The 24,367-nt window shown below is 35.8% G+C and overlaps 1 protein-coding gene and 2 non-coding genes across 3 annotated transcripts; all 3 read right to left on the minus strand.

Moving 5' to 3' along the window:
* Positions 1–484: 484 nt before the first annotated feature.
* On the minus strand, positions 485–10,906 carry LOC123257797 (elongation factor Tu 1-like). The gene has a single exon (XM_044717781.1). The coding sequence runs from the start codon at positions 10,647–10,649 to the stop codon at positions 9,477–9,479; it is 1,173 nt and encodes a 390-aa protein (XP_044573716.1). The 5' UTR covers positions 10,650–10,906; the 3' UTR covers positions 485–9,476.
* On the minus strand, positions 10,728–10,798 carry Trnag-ucc. Its single transcript has one exon. It is a non-coding gene; the product is annotated as a tRNA-Gly (tRNA).
* Positions 10,803–10,885, minus strand: Trnay-gua. The gene has a single exon. It is a non-coding gene; the product is annotated as a tRNA-Tyr (tRNA).
* Positions 10,907–24,367: the final 13,461 nt, after the last annotated feature.

The raw sequence follows: 24,367 nt of genomic DNA on the forward strand, positions 1-24,367 counted from the left end.
AACTCTGATATTATACCCGTGAAAATGATTAATGAGATACCATTGCCTATACCGCTAGCGCTGATTCGTTCACCAAGCCATATTAAAAGCATAGTTCCACCTAAAAGGCTGAAAACACCTATTGTACGAAACATAACACCAGGTTCGATTACAACCAATACCCCTTCCCTATTCATCCCTTCCAATCCAACCAAAATTGGAATTGATTGAAATACACAAATTACTATGGTCAGATAGCGTATATAAGAATTCATCTTTCTACGGCCTGACTCTCCATCATTCTTAACTTCCTTCATTCCTTTAATCGCAGAAGAAAGTAACTGAATAATGATAGAAGCCATTATATATGGCATAACGTTCAATGCTAGAATTGTCATTCTAGCCAATGCACCACCAGAAAATAAATTAAATACTCCAAAAACGCCTGAGCCATCTTTGGGAAATATATCATTAATTACATCAAGATTAATTCCAGGAATAGGCACATAAGTACCCAAGCGATAGCAAATTAAAGCTATTAGCGTAAAAAATATACGCTTTAATAAATCGCCTTTATATAACAACGTAGGATCCAAGCTATTAAATGCTGATTTATTGCCCATGACTTACGATAGTATTTCCACACTACCACCAACTGAAGCTACAGATTTTTTTGCAGCTTCTGACGCAAAATCAACATGAAACACAAATTTTTCGCTCAACTTACCTTTATTAAGAAGTTTAATTTTATCCTTAATAGACTTTATAAAACCTAATTTATACAGCCTCTCCTTATCTATAACAGAGTCTTTCACTATTTTTTTAGCTTCCATTAAGCGCTGTATATCGCCAACATTAATTATAGAGTATATGCTCCTACGTATAGGCTTAAAACCTCTTTTAGGCAAACGAGTATATATAGACTGTTGTCCACCCTCAAAACCATTTATAGAAACTCCACTTCTAGCCTTCTGCCCTTTATGCCCTCTACCGGATGTTTTACCTTTACCACAACCGATACCTCTACCCAGCAACTTAGGCTTCTTTTTCTTAGATAATTTAGTAAATATAGAGTTTAATTTTACAGCATTATTCATACTTTACCTGTTTCCAACTATCTCGCTAATCTTTTTGCCTCTTTTGCTTGCTACCTGACGAGGAGATAACATACTATCAAAAGCCTTAAACACCGCACATATAACGTTATGAGGATTATTTGATCTAGTGGATTTAGCTACCACATCCTTTATACCTAACACCTCAAAAACTGATCTAATCGCTCCACCAGCAATAATACCTGTTCCGGCTCTTGCGGTTCTTAAAACTATCTCACCAGAACAAAATTTAGCTTTAATATCATGATGCAAAGTTCTACCTTCACGCAAGTACACTCTAATCATTGATTTCTTTGCAGCATTTACAGCTTTGACTCTTGCTTCAGCAACTTCTGCGTGCTTACCTATTCCACACCCTACCCTACCCTTCTCATCGCCAACAACAACCAAAATTGAAAATGAAAATCTTCTACCACCTTTGGTAACCGTTGTCACTCTTCGTACCGAAACTAAAAGCTCTGATAAATCATTATTATTTTGTAAATTCTTTATAGCCATATTCAAAACCTTCTAAAATTCAAATCCAGAACTTCTTAAAGCCTCAGCAAATTGAGAAACTAATCCTGTGTATTTATACGCTCCACGATCAAACGTAAGCTGCTGCTCTAATTTCATGCCAGACAGACGCTCAACCATTAAAGAAGAAACCTGTTTTATAGTTTCAGCGTTGACTTTCCCTTTACATACATCCTTAATTTTAGCATCCAAAGTAGAAGCTGAAGTGAGAGTTATTCCTTTTACATCATTAATTAACTGGACATAAAAATGCCTATTAGATTTAAATATGGATATACGTAAACGTTCAGCGCTCTTGTCAAGCTTCGCTCTATTACGTAACTTCCTTTTTTCAGAATTACTTAAAAAATTATACGATCTTTTCATTTTTATTACTTCTTTTTACTTACAACCTTACGCAGCATAAATTTGCCTTTTATTACAACACCCTTACCTTTATAAGGATCATATTTTCTAATTTTGCATATATCAGACGCCACCATATAGACCTTCTGCTTATCCATACCACTAACTACTAAGTGAGTTGGCTTTATGCACTTAATCTCAACATCTTTAGGCACTTTATATTTAACATTATGGCTATAACCAAGATACAAAGTCAAATACTTACCATCACACTCTGCCTTATATCCCACACCGTTAATCTCAAGATTAACAGAAAAACCATCAACCATGCCGTTAATGATATTATTAATATTACTCCTATAAGTGCCCCACATAGGCTTTATTTTATCATAATTATCTTTATCTTGATCAACAGAAAGCAATAGCTGATTATCAATAATCTGACACACAACATCCCTGATCAAGCTAACTTCCTTTTCAGCCTTAGCACTCTTTATTAACATACTACCATTATTATATTCAACTGAAACACCAGCAGGAATATTGATAGGAGCAGCACCTATACGAGACATGAATTTCTCCTATTATTTAAAACACACGACACAAAACTTCTCCACCAACCTTTAACTTATGTGCATTATAATCAGTCATCACTCCTTTGGGTGTCGATATAATAAAAATACCAAGACCATTATATGCTTTAGAAATGTCCTTATACTTAGAATAACGACGACAACCAGGCTTTGACACCCTAACTATGTCACTAATTACAGGTGACTTCTCATAATACTTCAATTTTACAATGAAAGAAGGTAAATTATCTACAACTTGCTTTTCATAATCAAGGATATACCCTTCCTCTTTTAAAATCTCCAATATAGAAGAATTCATCTTAGAAAATAGTACCCTTGTTGCCCTATGCATTGCCAATTGAGCATTACGTATCCTTGTTAAAAAATCACCAATACTATCAGATAACGCCACAATATACTCCTTATATTATATTTACCAACTAGACTTTGTAACTCCTGGAATTTGCCCAAAAGAACATAAATCACGCAAAACAATTCTACATAAACCAAATTTTCTATATACTCCTCTTGGTCTCCCAGTTAAAGCACACCTATTTCTAATTTTGGTTTTAGAAGAATTTCTAGGCAATTTTTTAATTAATTTATTTTGAGCTGTAAACCTTTCTACAATAGACAAATTCTTATTATTTATTATAGATTTCAATTTTTCTCTTTTTTCTTTATATTGATCGCACAACTTTATTCTGCGAAGATTTCTTTCTATCATAGATTTTTTTGCCATATATTTCTCCTCTCAATTAATCAAAAAAAGGAAATTTAAGAGCCAGTAATAATTCCTTTGCTTCCTTATCACTAACTGCACTTGTTATAATATTAATATCCATACCTCTAATTTTACTTATTTTATCATAGTCTATTTCTAAAAACGAGATATGTTCCTTTATACCAAAGGAAAAATTACCATTACCGTCAAATTGCTTCACACTAAATCCTCTAAAATCTTTTTCCCTTGGCAAAGCAATATATATCAATCTTTCTAAAAACTCATACATTTTATCTCTACGCAAAGTTACTTTGCAACCTACTGTAGCACCTTTTCTGATCTTGAAGCCAGAAATAGATTTTTTTGCAAAAGTTGATAAAGGCTTCTGCCCAGCAATCAAATATAGGCTATCAAGTGGTTCATTTATTGCTTTACTATCTGTAGCAGCATCTCCAACGCCCATATTGATACACACCTTGACAAGTTTAGGCACTTGCATTATATTGCCGTAATTAAACTTATCCTTCAAGGACTTTACTATGCTATCTTTATACAATTCTTTAAACATATCAACCTAATCTATCACTTCTCCAGAAACTTTTGCAAAACGCACTTTTCTACCGTCTATAACCTTAAACCCCACTCTAGTTGGAGTTTTATATTTAGGGTCCAATGTTGCAACGTTGGATATATCAATAGCTAACTCTTTATTTAATATACCACCACTACTACCAGCTTTTGGTTTAGTATGTCTCTTATGCACATTCACTCCAGAAACAATTACTTTCTTTTTAGCATCACGTGCTATAACTTTGATTACCTTACCAATTTTTCCCTTATCTTTACCAGTTAAAACTATAACGTCGTCACCACTTTTTATTTTAGCACTCATTATAAAACCTCAACAGCTAATGACATTATCTTCATAAAAGAACCAGATGATAACTTTTTTACCGGACCAAACACCCGAGTGCCAAGTGGTTCACCTTGATCGTTAATCAAAACTACAGCATTGCTAGAAAAACGAATTACAGAACCATCAGATTTTCTAATAGGGCTTTTCACCCTCACCACAACTGCTCTATATACTTTTCCCTTCTCAACTTTCCCTCTTGGAGTAATAGATTTAGTAGATACAATAACTGTGTCACCTATAGATGCAGACTTTCTACCACCCAATAAACCAATACAAAGCACTGCACGCGCGCCAGAATTATCAGCTACTTCCAACAATGTATTTTTTTGAATCATATAAATATCCTATTCAATGTGAGCTATTAACAATAACCCATTTTTTAGTAGTAGAAATAGGCTTGTGTTCTTGTATTAAAACCTTGTCCCCTTCTTTACAACTATTATTCTCATCATGTGCTGTATACTTCTTGTATTTTTTTATAACCTTTTTATACAGCTCATCCTTATACACTTGTAATACCGAAACCTTTACAGTCTTATCACACTTAGCCTTAGTTACAGTACCACAAAAAACCTTTTTAGGCATTCTTTTCCTCTCTTCTTCTTTTATTTAATGTAGTTAAAATACGAGCTATGCTCTTTCTTATTAAGCTAAAACGCGAAATATTGTTGCACTGGCCCAGCTTCTTTTGAAAAACCAAATTAACAAACTCTTTTCTCAAATTCACAAGAATTTCATGCAATTCTTGCGAGGACCTCGATTCAATGTCAGCTATATCCATTGCAACTCCATTTAATTATGATTAGATACAAATTTACACTTCATAGGAAGCTTAGCAGTTGCCTTTTCAAGCGCCAATCTTGCTAAATGCATGGGAACATCACTGCTAATTTCAAACAACATTCTACCGGGCTTAGCTTTAAATACCCAAAACTCAACACTACCTTTCCCTTTACCCATACGCACATCCGCCGGCTTTTTACTAACAGGGGTATCAGGAAAAATTCTTATCCACACTTTACCAGAGCGTTTTAATGTTCTAGATATTACACGCCTTGCAGTTTCAATATGCTTAGATTGAATCCTACCTGCTTCCATAGCCTTTAGACCATAATCTCCAAAAGATAATGTGCTACCACCTTTCGTGTTACCCTTAATTCGTCCTTTAAATACTTTTTTATATTTACTTTTTTTAGGAATAAACATTTCAATATACCTAATTAGTTACCAATATAAACCCAGACCTTAACTCCTATGATGCCATATATAGTTTTTGCTTCAGCAAAAGCATAATCTATATTAGCACGTAAAGTATGCAAAGGCAAACGGCCTTCTTTATACCACTCAGTACGAGCTATCTCAGCTCCGCCAAGGCGCCCAGAACAACTTACTTTAATACCTCTAGCACCCATCCTCAAACAACTTTGAATAGCTTTTTTCATCGCTCTTCTAAATGAAACCCTTTTTTCTAACTGCTGTGCAATGCTGTTTGATATTAAAACTGCATCTATTTCAGACCTTTTAACCCCTACTACATTCACTTCCACATTATTTTTTACTTTTTCAGCTATCTTTTGCTTTATCTTCTCAATATCCGAGCCTTTCTTACCTATTATCACTCCAGGTCTAGAAGAATGTATTATTACAGATACCAAATCGATCGTACGCTCTATAATTACTTTAGAAACACCAGCATGCTTAAAAGATTCATTTATATAACTGCGAATAGATAAATCTTGATGCAACCCTTGTTTATAACCCTTCTCAGCATACCAAATAGATGACCAAGTATTAATTATTTTTAACCTAAATCCTTTAGGATTAACGTTTCCCATATTTTTGCACTTTCCTTATTAATTTTCTATTTTTATGAATCATATAATTTCCCCCAATTTTACAGTTATATTACTATAACGTTTACTAACTCTATTAGCTCTACCCATAGCTTTTGGACATACCCTACGCAAAGTAAGAGACTTACCTATTAAAATTTCTTTTATATATAAATTATCGATATCCAATCCATAATTTTGAGCATTAGCAATCGCAGAATTTAATACCTTCCTTATAAGACCTGCAGCTTTCTTTTCACAAAATCTTAATTGCACAGTGGCAAAAGAAACTTTTTTATTACGTACTAAACCAGCAACCAAATTCAATTTACGAGGAGTTGATTTTAAAACCCTAGAACCAGCTTTAACTATTACATCTCTGTTTTTCATATCAATTACCTTCTTGTCGCCTTTTTATCACCACTATGCCCAGTAAATTTACGAGTGGGTGAAAACTCACCAAACTTATGACCTATCATATTCTGATCATTAACATTCACAGGAATATAATCCTTACCATTATAAACAGCAAATTTTAAACCTAAACAATTAGGAAGAATTACAGAAGCCCTGGAATGAACTTTTATAGCCATGTTAACAAACCCCTTGTTTAAAGCATTATTCACCGACTTTAATATAGAAGGATGACAAAAAGGAGGCTTCCATGCAGATCTACTCATAAACTAACCTTTCAATTGTTTTATATACTTATCACTAGATTTATTTCTCTTCCGAGTTTTCTTTCCTTTTGTTGCAACACCCCAAGGAGTAACAGGATGACGACCACCAGAGGTTTTTCCTTCCCCGCCTCCATGAGGATGGTCAACCGGATTCATTGCAACTCCACGTACAGTAGGTCTAATCCCAAGCCACCTACTTCTCCCAGCTTTACCCAACTTTCTATTCTTATGGTCAGGGTTAGATACTACACCAATAGTAGCCTTGCAAGAAGATAAAATCAACCTAATTTGACCAGACCTGAGTCGTAATAAAACATATTGGCCATCACGACCAACGATTTGTGCATAACAACCAGCAGCTCTAGCAATCGCAGCACCATTACCTGGCTTCAGCTCAACATTATGAACGAAAGAACCAACAGGTATATGCTTGAGTAGTAAACAATTCCCTGGCAAAATATCAGCATCATTCCCAGCTGTAACAACATCACCTGGCTTCATACCTTGAGGAGCTAATATATAAGACTTAATATCATCCTCCTTATATGATATTAACGCCAAAAACCCACTTCTATTTGGGTCATACTCTATTTTTTCAACTATACCTTGACCACTTCTATTACGCTTAAAATCTATCACTCTATACTTCTTTTTGTGACCACCACCCCTATGACGAGTTGTAATTCTACCATGATTATTTCTTCCACCACTGGACTTTTTACCGGATGTAAGAGACTTTTCTGGCTCATCTTTTGATAAACCAACTTTACTTACTAACACAGTCCCACGAGAAGACGGAGTAACAGGATTAAAAAATTTCATACCCATACTAAACGCTCATTATATCTAATTTTTGACCACCCATCAAAGAAAAATAAACTTTCTTTTTCTGTTTTTCACAACCAATCACACCCCTAAAACGCCTATATTTAGGCTTAATTCTAACAACATTTATAGAAGAAATTTTAACATCAAATAGAGACTCTATTGCCAACTTTATTTGACGCTTATTTACATTTACAAAAACATACAAAGAATATTTATTAAACTTCTCCCTCAAAAAAGAGGCCTTTTCTGTAATTATAGGAGATTTTATTATATTATTATATTTGATCATAACAATCTACCTTCAAGATGCTTTAAAGTATCCTTTGTCAACATCACGCATTCGTGATTCAATATATCAAAAACATTTAACCCAATAGGTTTGATTAAGTCTACATAGTGCAAGTTTTTAGCCGCACGCAACAAATCATCTCCATAATCACCAACTATCAAAAAGGAAGAAAATTTAAAATTTTTAATACATTTACACATTTCAGACGTTTTCTTCACATCAATATTTAAATTATCCAGAATAATTACTTGATTATTTAAATACTTTAGAGATAAAGCAATTTTTAAACCAAATTTGCGTACCTTCTTATTAAGAGAATAAGTATGACTCCTCACAACAGGGCCGAAAATAATCCCACCACCTCTAAATTGAGGAGATCGCAAGCTCCCTTGTCTTGCCCTACCGGTACGTTTTTGACCATAAGGTTTAGCTGTTGTACCAGAGACATCACTAATACCTTTTGTTTTATGAGTACCAGCTCTTCTCTTCGCTAATTGCCATCTCACTATATCATGCAAAATACTCAATTTTTGCTTAGCAGAAAATATCAAAGGATTGAGCTGAGCAGTACCTACATTATCATTAGATAGATTAACTAAATTACATTCCATAACTAACTTACCAAATTACTAGCATCATCATTTACATCTAACAGTAAACCTACCGGAAAAGGAACATCTTTATGTAAAGATTTTTTAACTGCATCTCTTACAAAAACATAGGAATTTTTAAACCCAGGAACATTATTACCCTTCACAGCAATTATACTATTTTCATGATCAATGGATAATATCTTCATATTTTGTGCAGTTATCCTGCTGTTACCTAAATGACCAGCCATTTTCTTTCCTTTGAATACTCTACCAGGATCCTGACATTGGCCAGTGGAACCTTGTGATCTGTGAGCAATAGAAACACCATGAGATGCCCTAAGCCCACTGAAATTATGCCGCTTCATCACACCAGCAAATCCTTTACCTATAGAATAACCCGTAATATCAAGATATTGACCAACCACAAAATGATTGATTCCCACTTTTTTACCACATTCTATTCCCGACAGGTCATTTAATCTACTTTCGTATAACTTACATTTATTATTTATACCCTTTTTCTTTAAATATTCCAACTGAGGTTTTGCTATATTTTTAAAATCTCCTGTGCCTAAAATGACTGAATTATAGCCACATTTATCTTGTCCTTTTATATCAATAATATAAGTTTCGCTGAGATGCAATAAAGTTACAGCCATGCGACTATTGTCAGAATACATAGCAGTATGACCAATATTCATCATTAGTAAACCAATTCTCCTCAGCGAATTTATTCTCTTCATTTCCTTCTCCTAAACCTTAACTTCCTTGACTTTTAAATCCACTTCTACGCCAGCAGAAAAAGATAAACCTGTAAGCATCTGCATCATAGTAGGAGTAAGATCATGTAAAACAATCAAACGCCTAGAAGTTCTCATTTCAAACTGTTCACGAGATTTTTTATCAACGTGAGGAGATCTATTAACAATAAATTTAGAATCTTTCCTTGGCAACGCAATCGGACCAGATAATTTTGCACTGGACCGCTTTAATTCATCAACAAATTTTCGAACACACTCCTCCAATAAAGAACAATCGAAAGCCTTAATGTTAATATATATATCTTGCTTCATCTTAGTTACTACACTCACTCCAAAATTTCAGAAACAACACCAGAACCAACAGTTCTACCGCCTTCTCTTATCGCAAAACGCAATCCCTTATCCATTGCTATCGGTACTTGCAATTCTACTTCTACACTCACATTATCTCCTGGCATTACCATCTCCTTCCCATCTAGTAATTTTATGCTCCCAGTTACATCCGTTGTCCTTAAATAAAACTGTGGCTGGTAATTCGCAAAAAATGGTGTATGCCTTCCTCCTTCCTCTTTCTTTAATATATAAACCTCCGCCTTAAACTTTCTATGCGGCGTTATCGTCCCCGGTTTTGCTAATACTTGCCCTCTCTCCACTTCTTCTCTTTTTGTTCCTCTCAGCAATATTCCTACATTGAGCCCTGCACTTCCCTTATCCAGCAACTTCTTAAACATCTCAACACCTGTACATATCGTCTTTTGTGTTGCTTTTAAACCTATTATCTCTATCTCTTCTCCCGTCTTTATCTCTCCCTTCTCTATTCTTCCTGTTACCACTGTTCCTCGCCCCGATATCGAAAATACATCCTCGATTGGCAATAAAAATGGTAAATCCACAGGCCTTGGTGGAACCGCCACATATTCATCTAACTTTTCCATCAATTTATCTATTGATTTCTTTCCATATTCGCTGCTGTCATCCTCCAGCGCTTTCAATGCAGATCCCACTACCACAGGAACTTCATCCCCTGGAAATCCGTATTTATTCAGCAATTCCCTCACTTCCATTTCTACTAAATCCATCATATCAGCATCAGCAACATCAGCTTTATTTATATACACCACGATATATCCAACACCTACCTGCTTCGCCAGCAATATATGCTCTCTCGTTTGTGGCATTGGCCCATCAACCCCTGACACTACCAATATCGCCGCATCCATCTGTGCTGCACCTACTATCATGTTCTTTACATAGTCAGCATGTCCAGGACAATCAACGTGTGCATAATGCCTTTTTTCCGTCTGATACTCAACATGCGCTGTTGCTATCGTTATCCCCCTCTTCCTTTCTTCTGGCGCTTTATCTATCTGATCGTACGCTACAAAATTTCCATAATGCTTTGTTATTGCCGCTGTTAACGTTGTCTTCCCATGATCCACATGTCCTATTGTTCCCACATTTACATGCGGCTTTCCAAATGCTTCCACTACTGCTGTCATAATTTAAACTTTTCTACCTAAAATACAAATACATCAATAAATAATATGTTGATTTTATAAAAATACAACAAAAAAAAGAGCGGATAGTGGGAATCGAACCCACGTCACTAGCTTGGAAGGCTAGAGCTCTACCATTGAGCTATACCCGCACAATGGAGGAGGTAGGATTCGAACCTACGTACGCTCACGCGGACAGATTTACAGTCTGTTACCTTTAACCACTCGGTCACTCCTCCGCAAAAATTTGTTAAGAGAATACTATTTTAGCATCTTAACTTAAGCTCTTATTGTATTTAATACTAAACGCCTAAAATTAAAAAATCAAGCAATAAAACCTACCCTAATTAAAATCATGCAGATTTCATTTTATACAACACAATATTGTCAATAAAACGTCTAAACAAATAATGCGAATCATGCGTACCTGGCGCTTCTTCTGGATGATATTGCACAGAAAAGACTGAGTAATCCTTCATCATTATTCCCTCTACACTATTATCAAATAGAGAAATGTGAGTAATTTCAACATTACTTGGAAGAGAAGCTGAATCAACAACAAAACCATGATTTTGGCTAGTGATCCCAACTTTTCCACTACTTACATCATAAACTGGATGGTTGCTCCCTCGGTGACCTATATCCATCTTGATGGTCTTTGCCCCCAAAGTAATCGCAAGTAATTGATGGCCCATGCATATGCCAAAAATTGGTATTTTAGATTTTATAATAATGTCTATTTCTGAAACTACACTTTCTCCTATTTCTTGCGGATCACCAGGACCATTTGAAAGCACTATCCCATCTGGATTCATACTCAACACTTTTTGAGCAAAACCTGTGCTTGGTCTGATTAATTCAACTGTACAACCAAGTTCTATTAAGCGTGAAACTATACTGATTTTTACGCCAAAATCAACGATTACAACCCTATATTTTGCATTAAGGTCACTTTTAAAATTACTATGCAAGCTGACTTTATTGGTTATTTCTATCCCATTTACAGATTTGTATTCCTTCAATTTGTCCAACGCATGCGCCTTACTCGATGAGCATATCATTCCATTTTGAGATCCATGTTCTCTCAAATGTCTCGTTAAAGCTCTAGTATCAACTCCTGATATCCCAATCACGTTATTTTTCTCTAACCAATCATTTAAACTGATATATGAAGAAGGGTGGGACATAGAAGAAAGTTCACGCATAACCACACCACTTGCAAAAATTTTCTTTCCTTCATTATCCTTATGGTTTATTCCAACGTTACCAATATGAGGAAAAGTGAACGTTATAATTTGATCGGCAAAAGAAGGATCAGTTATAGTATGCTGATAACCGGTCATACCAGTGGTAAAACAGACCTCACCTATGCACTTACCTTTTTTACCTATTGATTTTCCCCAAAAGCATTTACCATCTTGTAAAATTAAAACTGCGTCCTGCACTTCATTATCTATTTAACTGATTCAAAACAGTATACAAGAATTTCAAATAATACGTAACTCTTTCTAAAATTCCAAATTTAACCACGAAGCAGCAAAAAATAACATGAAAAACTTTTAATACAATCTTTCATATAAAATATATAGTTGACTACCTTCATATTTCGTATTAGATATAGGTAAATCATAAGTAAAGTGGAGGGTAATAATGAACACTGGTACAAATCAATCAAAAAAAATAAATGAGAAGTGGTTAGCTGGAGGAATTGGCGCGCTATTATTTGTAATGATGCTACCGTCGATTCTTCTTTTAGCAAAAATAGCTATAGGGCTAATTATGGTTTCAGTTGCAGCAATAGCGATAAAAGTTGCCTTAAAAACAATATCGAATGCTTTAGAGGATAAACAGGCAGATCAAAGCCAAGCGACGCAACAAACAACACAAAGTAAAATTATAAACCTGGCTATTGGATTAACATCTATATTCGTAGGAGGATTATCACTATTCATTATAGCACAAACTGGCTTAATTGCAGCATGTGCAGCTATAACTGCTTTAGCTCTACACGAATATGTTAAAAATCAAGAAATAGGAAAAGAGATAAATGATAAATTCGATGAGGTAGCTAACAGTATAACTAATTTTATTGTTAGCAGTGTTGAAAAACTTATTTCAATAAAGTCGCCAGGCATAACAGCCTAAACTGTCTCCGTTCAGGGCATAAGTGTTACAAGTAGCATCATACAAGGCGATTAACGGCATCCTCCTGATAATAGAATAATTGTATCTGTTCAGGGGCATCGCAAATATTGAAGCAAAAGTGATCAGTGCTTACTATACGAATATTGTGATTTGAATCCACTAGGGAGGATGTCATCCCAGTGCCCAGACACTGGGATCCAGGAATTTTGATTAGAGATTAAATTGGTGAGTATAAAAGTAGCTAATTCTACGTTAAAATACAACGTTTTTAATGGGACTGCGTAAAAGGGCTGGATTCCAGTGTCAAGCACTGGCATGACAAGAAAGGGAGCACTGGAATTTTTGTTTCAGCATTAGCCATGCATCTGAACAGATACCCAAGTCAAATATAATGAAATTATCCTTTCTGCTTTTAAACTTTCATTCTCTTTATTCCAGTCTTTCTATTTTTGCTTCTAACTTTTTTATTTTTTGCTGTAAATTTTCGCACAATTCTAAAGAATCAACCATGTTACCTCACATTTTCTCTATGATTATCTTTATTATTCTTCTCTGTCCATCTTATTTGCTGCTTTCCCGAACGGATGCTCTACAGTTATTTTCTCATCAATAGCCGAGCTAGGTGCACCAGAATCAGGTACAATGATATTCTCGTGTGGTTGTATGTTCTCTTTTTCCTCACATGGTGTTTGCTTAATGAAATGTGCTGCTAAAACTTCATGTAAAGCTTTACCTTTTATAAGCACAGCCTCGTTTTGCTTAGTTAACTCTAAAATTTTCTTTGGTTCAACATCTTTACCGTCAATAGTTGATTTTTTAATACTAACTTGACCTAAATTTATATTTAAAACAACAGCGCAATTAAGGCCTTTTTCAGATTCATCTTTTGCACCCCAACTAATTTCGGTGTCACGTATTGCAAATTTTGTAAAGGAGTAGTTCCTCTGTTGTTTCTCATTCTTCTCAATCGTTGCTATTCTTTGACCTTTTTCGTTGTATATTTTTTCTCTTTCTAATTCACTTTTTTTGTTGAATAAGCTACTAACTTCTAAAGTTTGCCCAGGTTTAATTTTAATATTAAGATTCTGATGAATATTGCGATTTTTTCCAATATGAGGTCCATTAAAAAAAGCACCAGGGAAATCGCCATTTAATAATTCTTTTGCATCCTGGTCCCCCTCTCTAATTCTACCCAAATATATATTCAATCTTTCTGTGAATTTCTTTCTATCTTGAGCATTACATTTCTCACCTATTATATTGATTATTTTTTCTAACTGTTCACTGTTCTGCAGCATGGAGATAAAAAGAAAAACATTTTTCTTTCTTCCATAATATTTTGCTATTTTATCGAATGGATTTGCCTCTTTACCTTCATTATAATTTATATCATACAAAGAATAGTTAAATGGACCATTTGAGAAATCTAAATTATCAAAGTCTGACAATATATATTGTACTTCAGGATTATTATCAAACATACATTCATCTTTGGAAACTTCTTGTACAATTAATTTCTCTTGCGAAATACCCTCTGTAGCATTTTTATCACGTGGGTCAACTATAGGTTGAACCTTTTTATCATGTGGGTCAATTATAGATTGAACCTTATTGTATAATTGAAACAATAAACCTACCACTCCAGGACCTCCTTTTTCTTAAGATAGAAACAATATAAATAGTATATTCTAATATCAGTATTGTAAAGCTAAAGTTTAGGTGTATTGAAAAATAATTAACCTAATTTATAACTTGCAGCTTTATCAGCTTGTTAGGTAGAATTATTAAAGAACTAGTTGAACATATGTTATCAACTCCATCCACAAGTTCTCCGCTTGTTACTCCAGTTGCAATGAACACTGATTCACCTCTTGCCATATCTTTTACGGCGTAGACTTTTTCTGGGTCATCAATATTTAAATTTTTTGCTCTTTCTCTTAACTGATCCGTGTCAAGTACTAATCTTCCCTCCATCTGTCCGCCGATAGAGCTTAGCGCTGCAGCCGCAAGCACTCCCTCTGGTGCTCCTCCTATACCGATATACATATCATGATTGCCATTTACTAGTGAAACTATGGCCGCAACATCACCATCATCTATTAGTTTAATTTTTGCTCCTAATTTCCTGATTTTCTCTATTAATTCACCATGCCTTTCACGTTTAAGTACAGTTACCACGAGATCATTCACTTTGCATTTTTTTGCCTTGGCTAAATTGTCTAGATTCTTTTCAATGCTATTTTTTAGTGAGACTACACCCTCTGGAAGATTTTTTCCTACTGCTATCTTTTCCATATAAACATCAGGTGCATGTAAAAAATTACCTTTTTTCGTTGCAGCAAGAACGGACATTGCCCCTGATTTGTAATGAGCACAAATCGTAGTGCCTTCAAGTGGGTCAACAGCAATGTCAATCTCAGGACCATTTCCAGTGCCAACCTTCTCGCCAATATATAGCATCGGCGCTTCATCTCTCTCACCTTCACCAATTACGATAGTACCATTTATTTCCATTGAATTTAATACTGTACGCATTGCATCAACTGCAACCTGATCAGCCTTTTTTTCATCGCCGAAGCCTGCTAGTTTATATGCAGCAAGTGCTGCAGCTTCGGTCACTTTAACTAATTTATAGGCTAAATCTTCCATCATTTGCTTTAAGAACCATAAATAAAGCATTGAATATATATCATGCTGCTTGAAACTGCAATATGTCTTGACTGGTTATGGGAAAGTTGCTATAATAAATTAGATAGTAATAGTGGTAAAATTTGACATGACTTATGAAAAGATAAAGGAAATTGTAACTAACAATCCTAATATAACTGCTGAGGAGTTTGGTGAGAAGCTCAAAGAAAATAGGATAAACATAAAAAAAACAAATAAATATCATTATACTTTACTTGGGCATATTGTTAATTCAAAGGGACCTAATATTACAGACAACACCAATGATCGTGCTATATTTCTACACATTATTAAATTACTCACAGAGTTGAAAACTGAAGGCAATACTGGTCAATTCAAACATGTAAAAGCTGGATTGAGCGAAGCTATAACGACTAAGCAAGCTGATGTTGTAAGAATACTCCTGGATAGTGGTAAGTTTAATGAAGAAGAAAAATTTAACGCTTTGCTCTGTGCTGTTACTCAAAAGTATGTCCAGGGAGTTAAATTATTGTTAGGTCATGTAAATGATGAAAACATGCAAAAGGCTTTAAAGGTGGCCATGGATAAAGAACAAACTACACAAGTTGAAGAAATTACTCAGATACTATTAAATTTTATTACACCAGAAACATCCAATGTAGAAGAAAATATAGTACCAGCACCTCCTATAGTAACAGAAGCAAATGCTAACCAACCTGTGTCAAGTAGTGTTAATGATCAGCCAGGTCATAGTAACGAAAATGAAACGCCTGTAATACCAGAGGAAACAAATACTAAGCAAACTGCCACACCAAATAATGATAATAAAGCTAACGGCTTCGTAGATGCTCAATTTTCTATGCCAAATGAACAAGAAACTAAATATAAAGAGAGCAAAAAGGATTTTTACACCTCATTGACAAAAGATGTTGTTGGAGTTGTTATTACAGGATTATTCATTACTGCTGCTGTAATGGTTCCATTTGTAGCTGGTGCAGTAGTTTGCAGTGTCATAGCTGCTTTGGTTGCAATATACACCGGGTTGCATGTAAAAAATTCTACATTACCAAGTTATAGGGAGATGAGAGAGAATGAAGTTGAACGTGTAACAGGATGTCATCCCAGTGCCCAGACACTGGGATCCAGAAGGCCATAATAAAAACTAGATTCCAGCGTCACGCGCTGGAATGACACCCTCTGGTGGGCTCAAACCGTATCCGTTCAGGAGAGTGGTTTAAGAAACAATAGATAGGAGATTTTGGAAAGGATTGAGACCCCTTTGTTTCCAAGTTAAGTATAATGAAATTATCCGCTCAAGGAATGTATTTCCCCGCTTTGATTGTGTAAAATATGAGTTTTTGCGATAAACGACATAATGCCGAATTTGCCGTTCAGCGTGGTTATTTGTCAGCGGAATATTTTCTGGGTCATCTAAAAATTTCCACATCATTCTTTCAGATCTCAGAACATTTTTTGCAACTCGAGAGGCTCCAATTGCTTCAGGTAAACGAGATATCTCCTTCAAGTAATACTTTGTACGTTTTCTTAATTTTCTGGCACGTCTGACAAACCTCAAAACATCTATCTCACTTTTTAGTAAAGCTTTTTTTAGTGCAAATAATTCAGTGGCCACGTTTCTCAAGTAACAACCCAGAACTTTAACTTCAATATTCCAACTATGTGCTAATCTTTCAAAATCTCTTGATAAATGTGCCCAACAGATTTGCCTGTTTTTATCGGCAAAATAATTGTATGCTGCATACCTGTCAGTTATTACCAAGCTATTGCGATTGCAGAATTTACTATTTTGTAAAACTTTCATTCCTCTTGACTCTGTAAATTTTACAAAACTTGCCGTATTGCTTGCAAACATCCAACACCAAGCGAGTTTACCTTTGTTATAATGGCTCGTTTCATCAATATGTAGAACTTTACTCCTACTTATCTCTTGTTCGATCTGCTCATACATTTTTTTGCATTTTGAAGCAACTCTATGTTCACTATTTGATATGCTACCGACGCTTATGTTCAAATTGAAGATATCATTTACGACACTCGCTATTTCGCGTTTTGAATTTTTGTAGAATCCGCTGAACGCTGCAATTATTGACTTAACCCTTGGACCAAATGTATCTGGCGTAACACCTTCCGGTAACTTGCTACTTCTTCTCTTTCCGCATCTCCGACAACGGCCATGTTCTAACTGATATTCCACTACATAAGGCTTGATTTCTGGAAGATCAACTTTCTGATGAATATATGGTTTTTCACATATTGCAATTTCTCCTCCGCATTCGCAAGTATTAGGCAACTCTATCTTTACTACTTTATCTGCATCCATGTTGGCGCGAAAACTTCCTTTATGACCAACCTGACCGCCAATATTCCTTTCGCTTTTCGGCTTATTCTTTTTTATTTTATACAACTCTTTGGAACTTGGTATTGATGAATTTTTTGAGCTTAAACCGAGTCTTTCTCTTAACTCAGCATTTTCTATCTTTAAAGCCTTATTTTCTGCTTTTAAACTTTCATTCTCTTTTTCCAATCTTTCTATTTTTGCTTCTAACCTTTCTATTTTTTGCTGTAAATTTTTGCAAAGTTCTAAAAGGTTTACCATATTATTTCACTTTTGCTCTATGATTATCTTTTTAGATCACCTTGTCTACCTTATTCTGCCACTCCGCTGAACGGATACCTCAAACCATATGAGTAGCCAACACTGCCACTATACTTACCTAGCAAATTTAGATCTAACACTAAACTGTGCTGCCACTAACTTTGCAATCGGTACTCTATAGGGTGAGCATGAAACATAATCCACCCCTGATTCGATGAGAAACTCTATAGATTTTGGATCTGCTCCATGCTCTCCACATATACCCAGTTTTATTTCTTTTCGGGTTTTTTTGCCTCTTTCAATGGCCATCTTGATTAACTCCCCTACCCCTTCGATGTCCAGCACTTCAAATGGATCATTGTCAAATATGTTGTTTTTCTTATAGGAATCGAGGAAATTAACTGAATCATCTCTTGAAAGTCCCATGGTTGTTTGCGTTAAATCATTAGTGCCAAAACTAAAGAACTCTGCATGTTTTGCTAACTTATCAGCAATCAGTGCCGCTCGTGGTAGCTCTATCATTGTTCCAATTGAGTACGCCTTGTCTGATGTCATTCCAGCGCGTGACGCTGGAATCTGCGTCTGTGAGATAACAGAGGATTCTTTCTTTGCTAGCTCGCATATCAGAATAAATTCTTTCTCGCTCATGATAAAAGGAATCATGATTTCAGGCTCCACTTCTATCTTCTTTTCTTTCTTTAATTCACTTGCAGCACTAAGTATTGCCCTAATCTGCATGCTATATATTTCAGGATGAGAAATGGCAAGTCTACAACCTCGATGGCCAAGCATTGGGTTCTTTTCTGATAACTGTGCTATTTTATTTTTTACTGACTCAACTGACTTACTAAGTGATTTGGCAATTTTTTCTATAGTAGACTGATCATTGGGTAAAAATTCATGCAAAGGTGGATCAAGCAACCGTATAGTGACTTCCCTGCCCTCCATAATAGAAAATATTTCTTTGAAATCAGACTTTTGCATTTCTTCTAGTTTAATGAGCGCATTTGCCCTTTCATTTTCATCGTCAGCTATTATCAACTTTTGAATGAATTCGATTCTATCACTAGCGAAAAACATATGTTCTGTGCGACATAAGCCTATACCTTCTGCACCGAATTCTTTTGCAATTTTTGCGTCTTTTGGAGTATCAGCGTTCGCTCTCACTTTGACCGTTTTGATTTCATCTATCCAGTTGATTACCGTTTTGAATTCTTGCGATAATTCAGGTGAAATTGTAGGGAGAATGCCAAGCATAACCTCCCCTGTTCCTCCGTTGATGGTAATTGGTTCACCTTTATTTACTTTTGTATCCCCTACAGAAAAGAAAGTTCCATCTTTATCGATATAAAGTCCACTCACACTGCAAATGCATGGCTTACCCATTCCACGGGTTACAACAGCAGCATGCGAGGTCATCCCTCCCCGTGCTGTTACTATGCCACTTGCAGCATTCATTCCATTAATATCTTCAGGACTCGTTTCTGACCTTACTAAAATCACTTTTTTACCCTGCTCTGCAGCTTTTTCAGCATCACTTGCACTAAACACTACATATCCAGAAGCAACACCTGGAGAAGCAGGTAGCCCCTTCCCTATTACTTTTTGGTCACTCTTAACGTCAAGAACTGGATGCAATAAATTGTCAAAAGTTTTTGGATCAATTCTCAATATTCCTTCTTCTTTTGTAATCGTTCCTTCGTTTACCATATCAACTATTATGCGAATAGCAGCTTCAGCCGTGCGTTTGCCAGACCTAGTCTGCAAAATCCATAATTTACCGTCCTGTACAGTAAATTCGATATCCTGCATGTCTTTATAATGCCTTTCAAGTTTTTCACATACCACGCATAATTCTCGGTAGACACTTGGCAGCAACTTCTCCATGGTGTTTTTTTGCTCTCCGTCAATTGGCATAGGAGTATAAACACCAGAAACCACATCCTCACCCTGAGCATTAACCAAAAACTCACCAAAAAGCTTTTTTTCTCCAGTTGAAGGATTTCGTGTAAATATCACACCAGTTGCAGAATTATCATTTAAATTACCAAAAACCATTGCTTGCACGTTGACCGCTGTTCCAAGGTTTTCAGGAATATTATGTATTCTTCTATAGGAAACAGCCCTATCATTTTTCCAAGAGGCAAATACTGCATTAACTGAGTTTAACAATTGCTCTTCAACGTTCTGCGGGAAATGTTTCTCAGTTTTTTCATATACTATCTTTTTAAAATCGTTAACAATTCTCTTTAAAACATCAACATCAAGATCAGCTAAGCTTTTTGCTCCACTCTTTTGCTGCTCATTATCAATAACATCTTGAAATAGGTGATGATCAAGCTGTAGTACAACATTGGAGTACATCATGATGAAACGGCAGTAGCTATCGTAAGCAAAACGTTCGCCACTTTTTTTTGCAAGCCCAACAACGGTTTCATCATTTAGACCAACATTTAAAATAGTATCAAGCATGCCCGGCATTGAACTAACACTACCAGAGCGTATGGAAACTAATAAGGGATTATTTAAATCCCCAAATTTACAACCGATGTCATTTTCGAGCATCGTCATGTAGTTTTTAATTCCACTACATATGTCATTCCAGTGCGTGACCACATTTTTTTCTGGATCCGAGTAATCAGATACTTGGATGACAGAAGATCTATTGTCTTGATAATAGACTTTGCAAGCAGAGGTGGAAATTGTGAAACCAGGTGGAACAGGAATGCCAACATTGCACATTTCTGCTAAATTTGCCCCCTTTCCTCCCAGCAGATTTTTCATTTCTGCATTGCCTTCGCATTTACCCTGGCTAAAGTAATGTATTAACTTTTCCCCCATCATTTTCTCCGGATTTTCACTGATAAACACATTGTACATATAGTTCCAATAAACCTGTGAGGACTTGAAACCTTAGGATAATAAATTTTACAAAATTTTGCAACAACGTTCCCTCTGGCAACATCAGTAAAGTTAACAAAAAAGATGACAAATTATTGAATTATTATCAATAAGAATATATAATATAAAGATACATTTAAAAATTTTTTTATGGCTCTTTCTAAGTTTCTCGACCCCAAGAATGATGTTGCGTTTCGGCGTATTTTTGGTACTGAAAAAAATAAAGACATCCTCATTCACTTTCTCAATGATATTTTGGGGTTCACTGGCAAAGATGAAATAAAAGAAATAGAATTCCTCAGCACTATTCAAGATGCTGAAATTGCTTCTGATAAACAAAGCATTGTTGATGTTCTTTGCAGGGATTCTAGTGGGAACAGGTATATAATTGAGATGGTGCGACCTGAAAGCCTTCGGTCATATTGTTTAAAAGGAGAGGAATTCATTCAGAAAGAAACTGAAAGGATTCTAAAGCTTATTGAACCAGATGTTTTGCCATCTGAGTCTACGCATCAGTGCGAATTGGGTAACCAGTTGGTGCCGAGCGACGCGGACAATGAACCTCCTCTTGATAAAGAAGATGCTCAATCGTGAGAGAAAGCATAAACTACAAGCATCATGTGGTTGGAGGGCTAGGCTTAGTGGTATGGTGAACGTAAGTGAAGCTTCATAAGTATCGTAACGATTAAAGAGCTAAAGATGCTGATAAGCTCCGACCAAAAGGTAATGTGGATGAGTTACATTTTTCATTTCTGGATGTACGCAAATAATAATTCCACCGGTATAGAGAAGCCACCTAACCCACTATTGTATGACAAAAGGAACAGGATAAGCCTGTATTTTCGCCTATATGGCAGGCAACCCGCAAGGAATGCTGATGGATGTGCAGGTAAAGGATAATGGAGAAAGCGAATGCCATTTTGTAACGAAATGGATAGAATTTGTAACATTAATTCGCGTGAAAACGAGCAGACTTCCATTTGGTCCCTCATGACAAGAAACTTTGTTAACCACTTAAGGTAGGAAAGCAGATGATTACAAGTACAACTGTAAGTGCACCTACCAATAACTCCGAAGCATGGAACCAGTTACCCTGGAAGAAATGCCAAAAAGTTGTTATGAGGCTACAGAGGCGTATTGTTAAGGCTGTCCAACAAGGCAGATGGGGTAAGGTGAAAACTTTACAACACCTTCTCACACGCTCTTTTAGCGGCAAAGCTTTGGCGGTTAAGAGAGTAACTGAAAACCAAGGAAAAAACACAGCAGGTGTAGATCGTCAAATATGGTCAACTTGCAACACAAAATTTCAAGGAATAAAGCTATTAAAACAAAGAGGATACAAACCTTCTCCGCTAAAACGGATATACATCAGTAAGTCTAATGGCAAAAGAAGACCTCTTGGAATCCCTACGATAAAAGATAGAGCCATGCAAGCATTATACTTGTTTGCTTTGGAACCGATAGCTGAAACGATCAGTGATCGTCACTCTTATGGTTTTAGACCAAAAAGATCCTGCGCAGACGCTACTGTGGCTTGTCACTTGTTACTGGCAAGCCGTAACCAACTACAATGGATACTCGAAGGTGATATTAAAGGGTGTTTTGATAACATTAACCATGAATGGCTCATGAAGCATATTCCTATGGAGAAGAAAATTCTTCATAGCTGGTTAAAAGCTGGCTTCCTAGAATCAAAAACTCTGTATTCCACAACTGCAGGTACCCCACAAGGTAGTATCATCTCTCCAATACTAGCAAATCTAGCCCTAAATGGACTTGAAAAATCATTGGAAAGTCAATTTGGTAAACTTGGCAGTAAAAGAAGAAGCAAAATCAGAAGTGGAGTAAATGTAATCAGGTACGCAGATGACTTTATCATTTCAGGAATCACACGTGAAGTACTGGAAAATGAAGTAAAACCTCTAGTATCGTCCTTTCTTCAGGAGAGAGGTCTTATCCTTTCCGAAGAGAAAACAAAAATTACATCTATTACAACAGGGTTTGACTTTCTTGGTTGTAATGTACGCAGGTATAATAAGAAGTTAATTATAAAACCTTCAAAAGAAAGTATTAAGAAACTTCTTAATAAAGCACGTACATTGATAAAGGCAAACATAGCGAACACTCAGGCCGTACTAATCAAGTTGCTCAATTCCCTATTAAGGGGATGGGGAAATTACTACAGCCATGTGTGTGCGAAAAGAGCTTTTAACAAAATAGACCATGAAATTATGTGTGCTCTATGGAAATGGGCAAAGAAAAGACATCCTCGTAAAGGATTACGTTGGATAAAGAATCGTTACTTCAAGGTAATGAAACAACGCCAATGGGTCTTTGCTGCACCCATATGCAAGAACAAACCGAAAGAGATAAGGTATTTAAGACTGCTTAGGTTGATTGATATACCTATCAGACGACATGTTAAAATCAGGGCGGATGCAAATCCACTTGACTTAAAATGGAAAAAGTATTTTGATGAAAGAGTGAAACAAACAAAAATGTTAGCAAGCTCTTTCTCAAGAGAAGGTTCTCTACTGTTGGTGTCACCATTAAGAATGATGTTTTCTGAGGAATCATGAAGGACAAGCCGGTTCGAGAAAAGAAGGACTTAGATAAGGGGCTCAAGCGTAGTGTGGGGAAACCTGCATGCTGCGTTTCTAAGGGAGGGAGTAGTAGCAATACTACTTCCTTACCTAACCAGCTCGCTAAAACTAAGGGCTTTGAAAAACGTGCTCAATACTATGCTGCTAAAGCCTATTCAAGACAGGCTGACAAAGGCGATCAATATCATGACCTTAAGGAAATTATCTTTATTGCTATAGCAGACTGTATTTTATTTCCTGATAAGTCTGAGTATAAGTCAAAGCATACCATTCGCGATGAAGATACTAATGAACATGATCTAAAAGATTTTTACTTTATATTTATTGAGTTGCCTAAATTTCCAAAAACCAAAGAAGATCAGCTTTCAAGTATTGTTGAGAAATGGGTCTACTTCTTTAAATATGCAGATGAGACTAGTGAAGAAGAGCTGGAAAAAATAATAGGTAGTGATCTAATAATTAAAAAGGCCTATGAAGAACTAAATAGGTTCAACTGGTCAGAAAAAGAATTTATTGCCTATGAACAGGAAATAAAACGTATTCTTGATGAACAGGCTGTCCTTGCTCAAAAACTTGATGATGCTACTGCAAAAGGCATCCTCATCGGACATGAAAAAGGCAGAAAAGAGAGGGAAATTGAAGTTGCAAAGAATCTACTTAAAGCAGGAGTTTCTATTGATATCATAGCTCAAACTACTGGTCTTACAGCTAATGAAATTAAAGACTTAAGCTCTTTGGATGTTTAGATGAACATCTTTGTACTAGATGAAAACCCAGAGATTGCGGCAAAAATGTTATGTGATAAG

The sequence above is a fragment of the Drosophila ananassae genome (genome assembly GCF_017639315.1).
Source record: "Drosophila ananassae strain 14024-0371.13 chromosome 4 unlocalized genomic scaffold, ASM1763931v2 tig00000066, whole genome shotgun sequence".
NCBI classification, from domain to species: domain Eukaryota; kingdom Metazoa; phylum Arthropoda; class Insecta; order Diptera; family Drosophilidae; genus Drosophila; species Drosophila ananassae.

Coding starts and splice junctions, on each gene's coding strand:
- LOC123257797 (XM_044717781.1), bottom strand. CDS start 10,649: ATGACAGCAGTAGTGGAAGCATTTGGAAAGCCGCATGTAAATGTGGGA.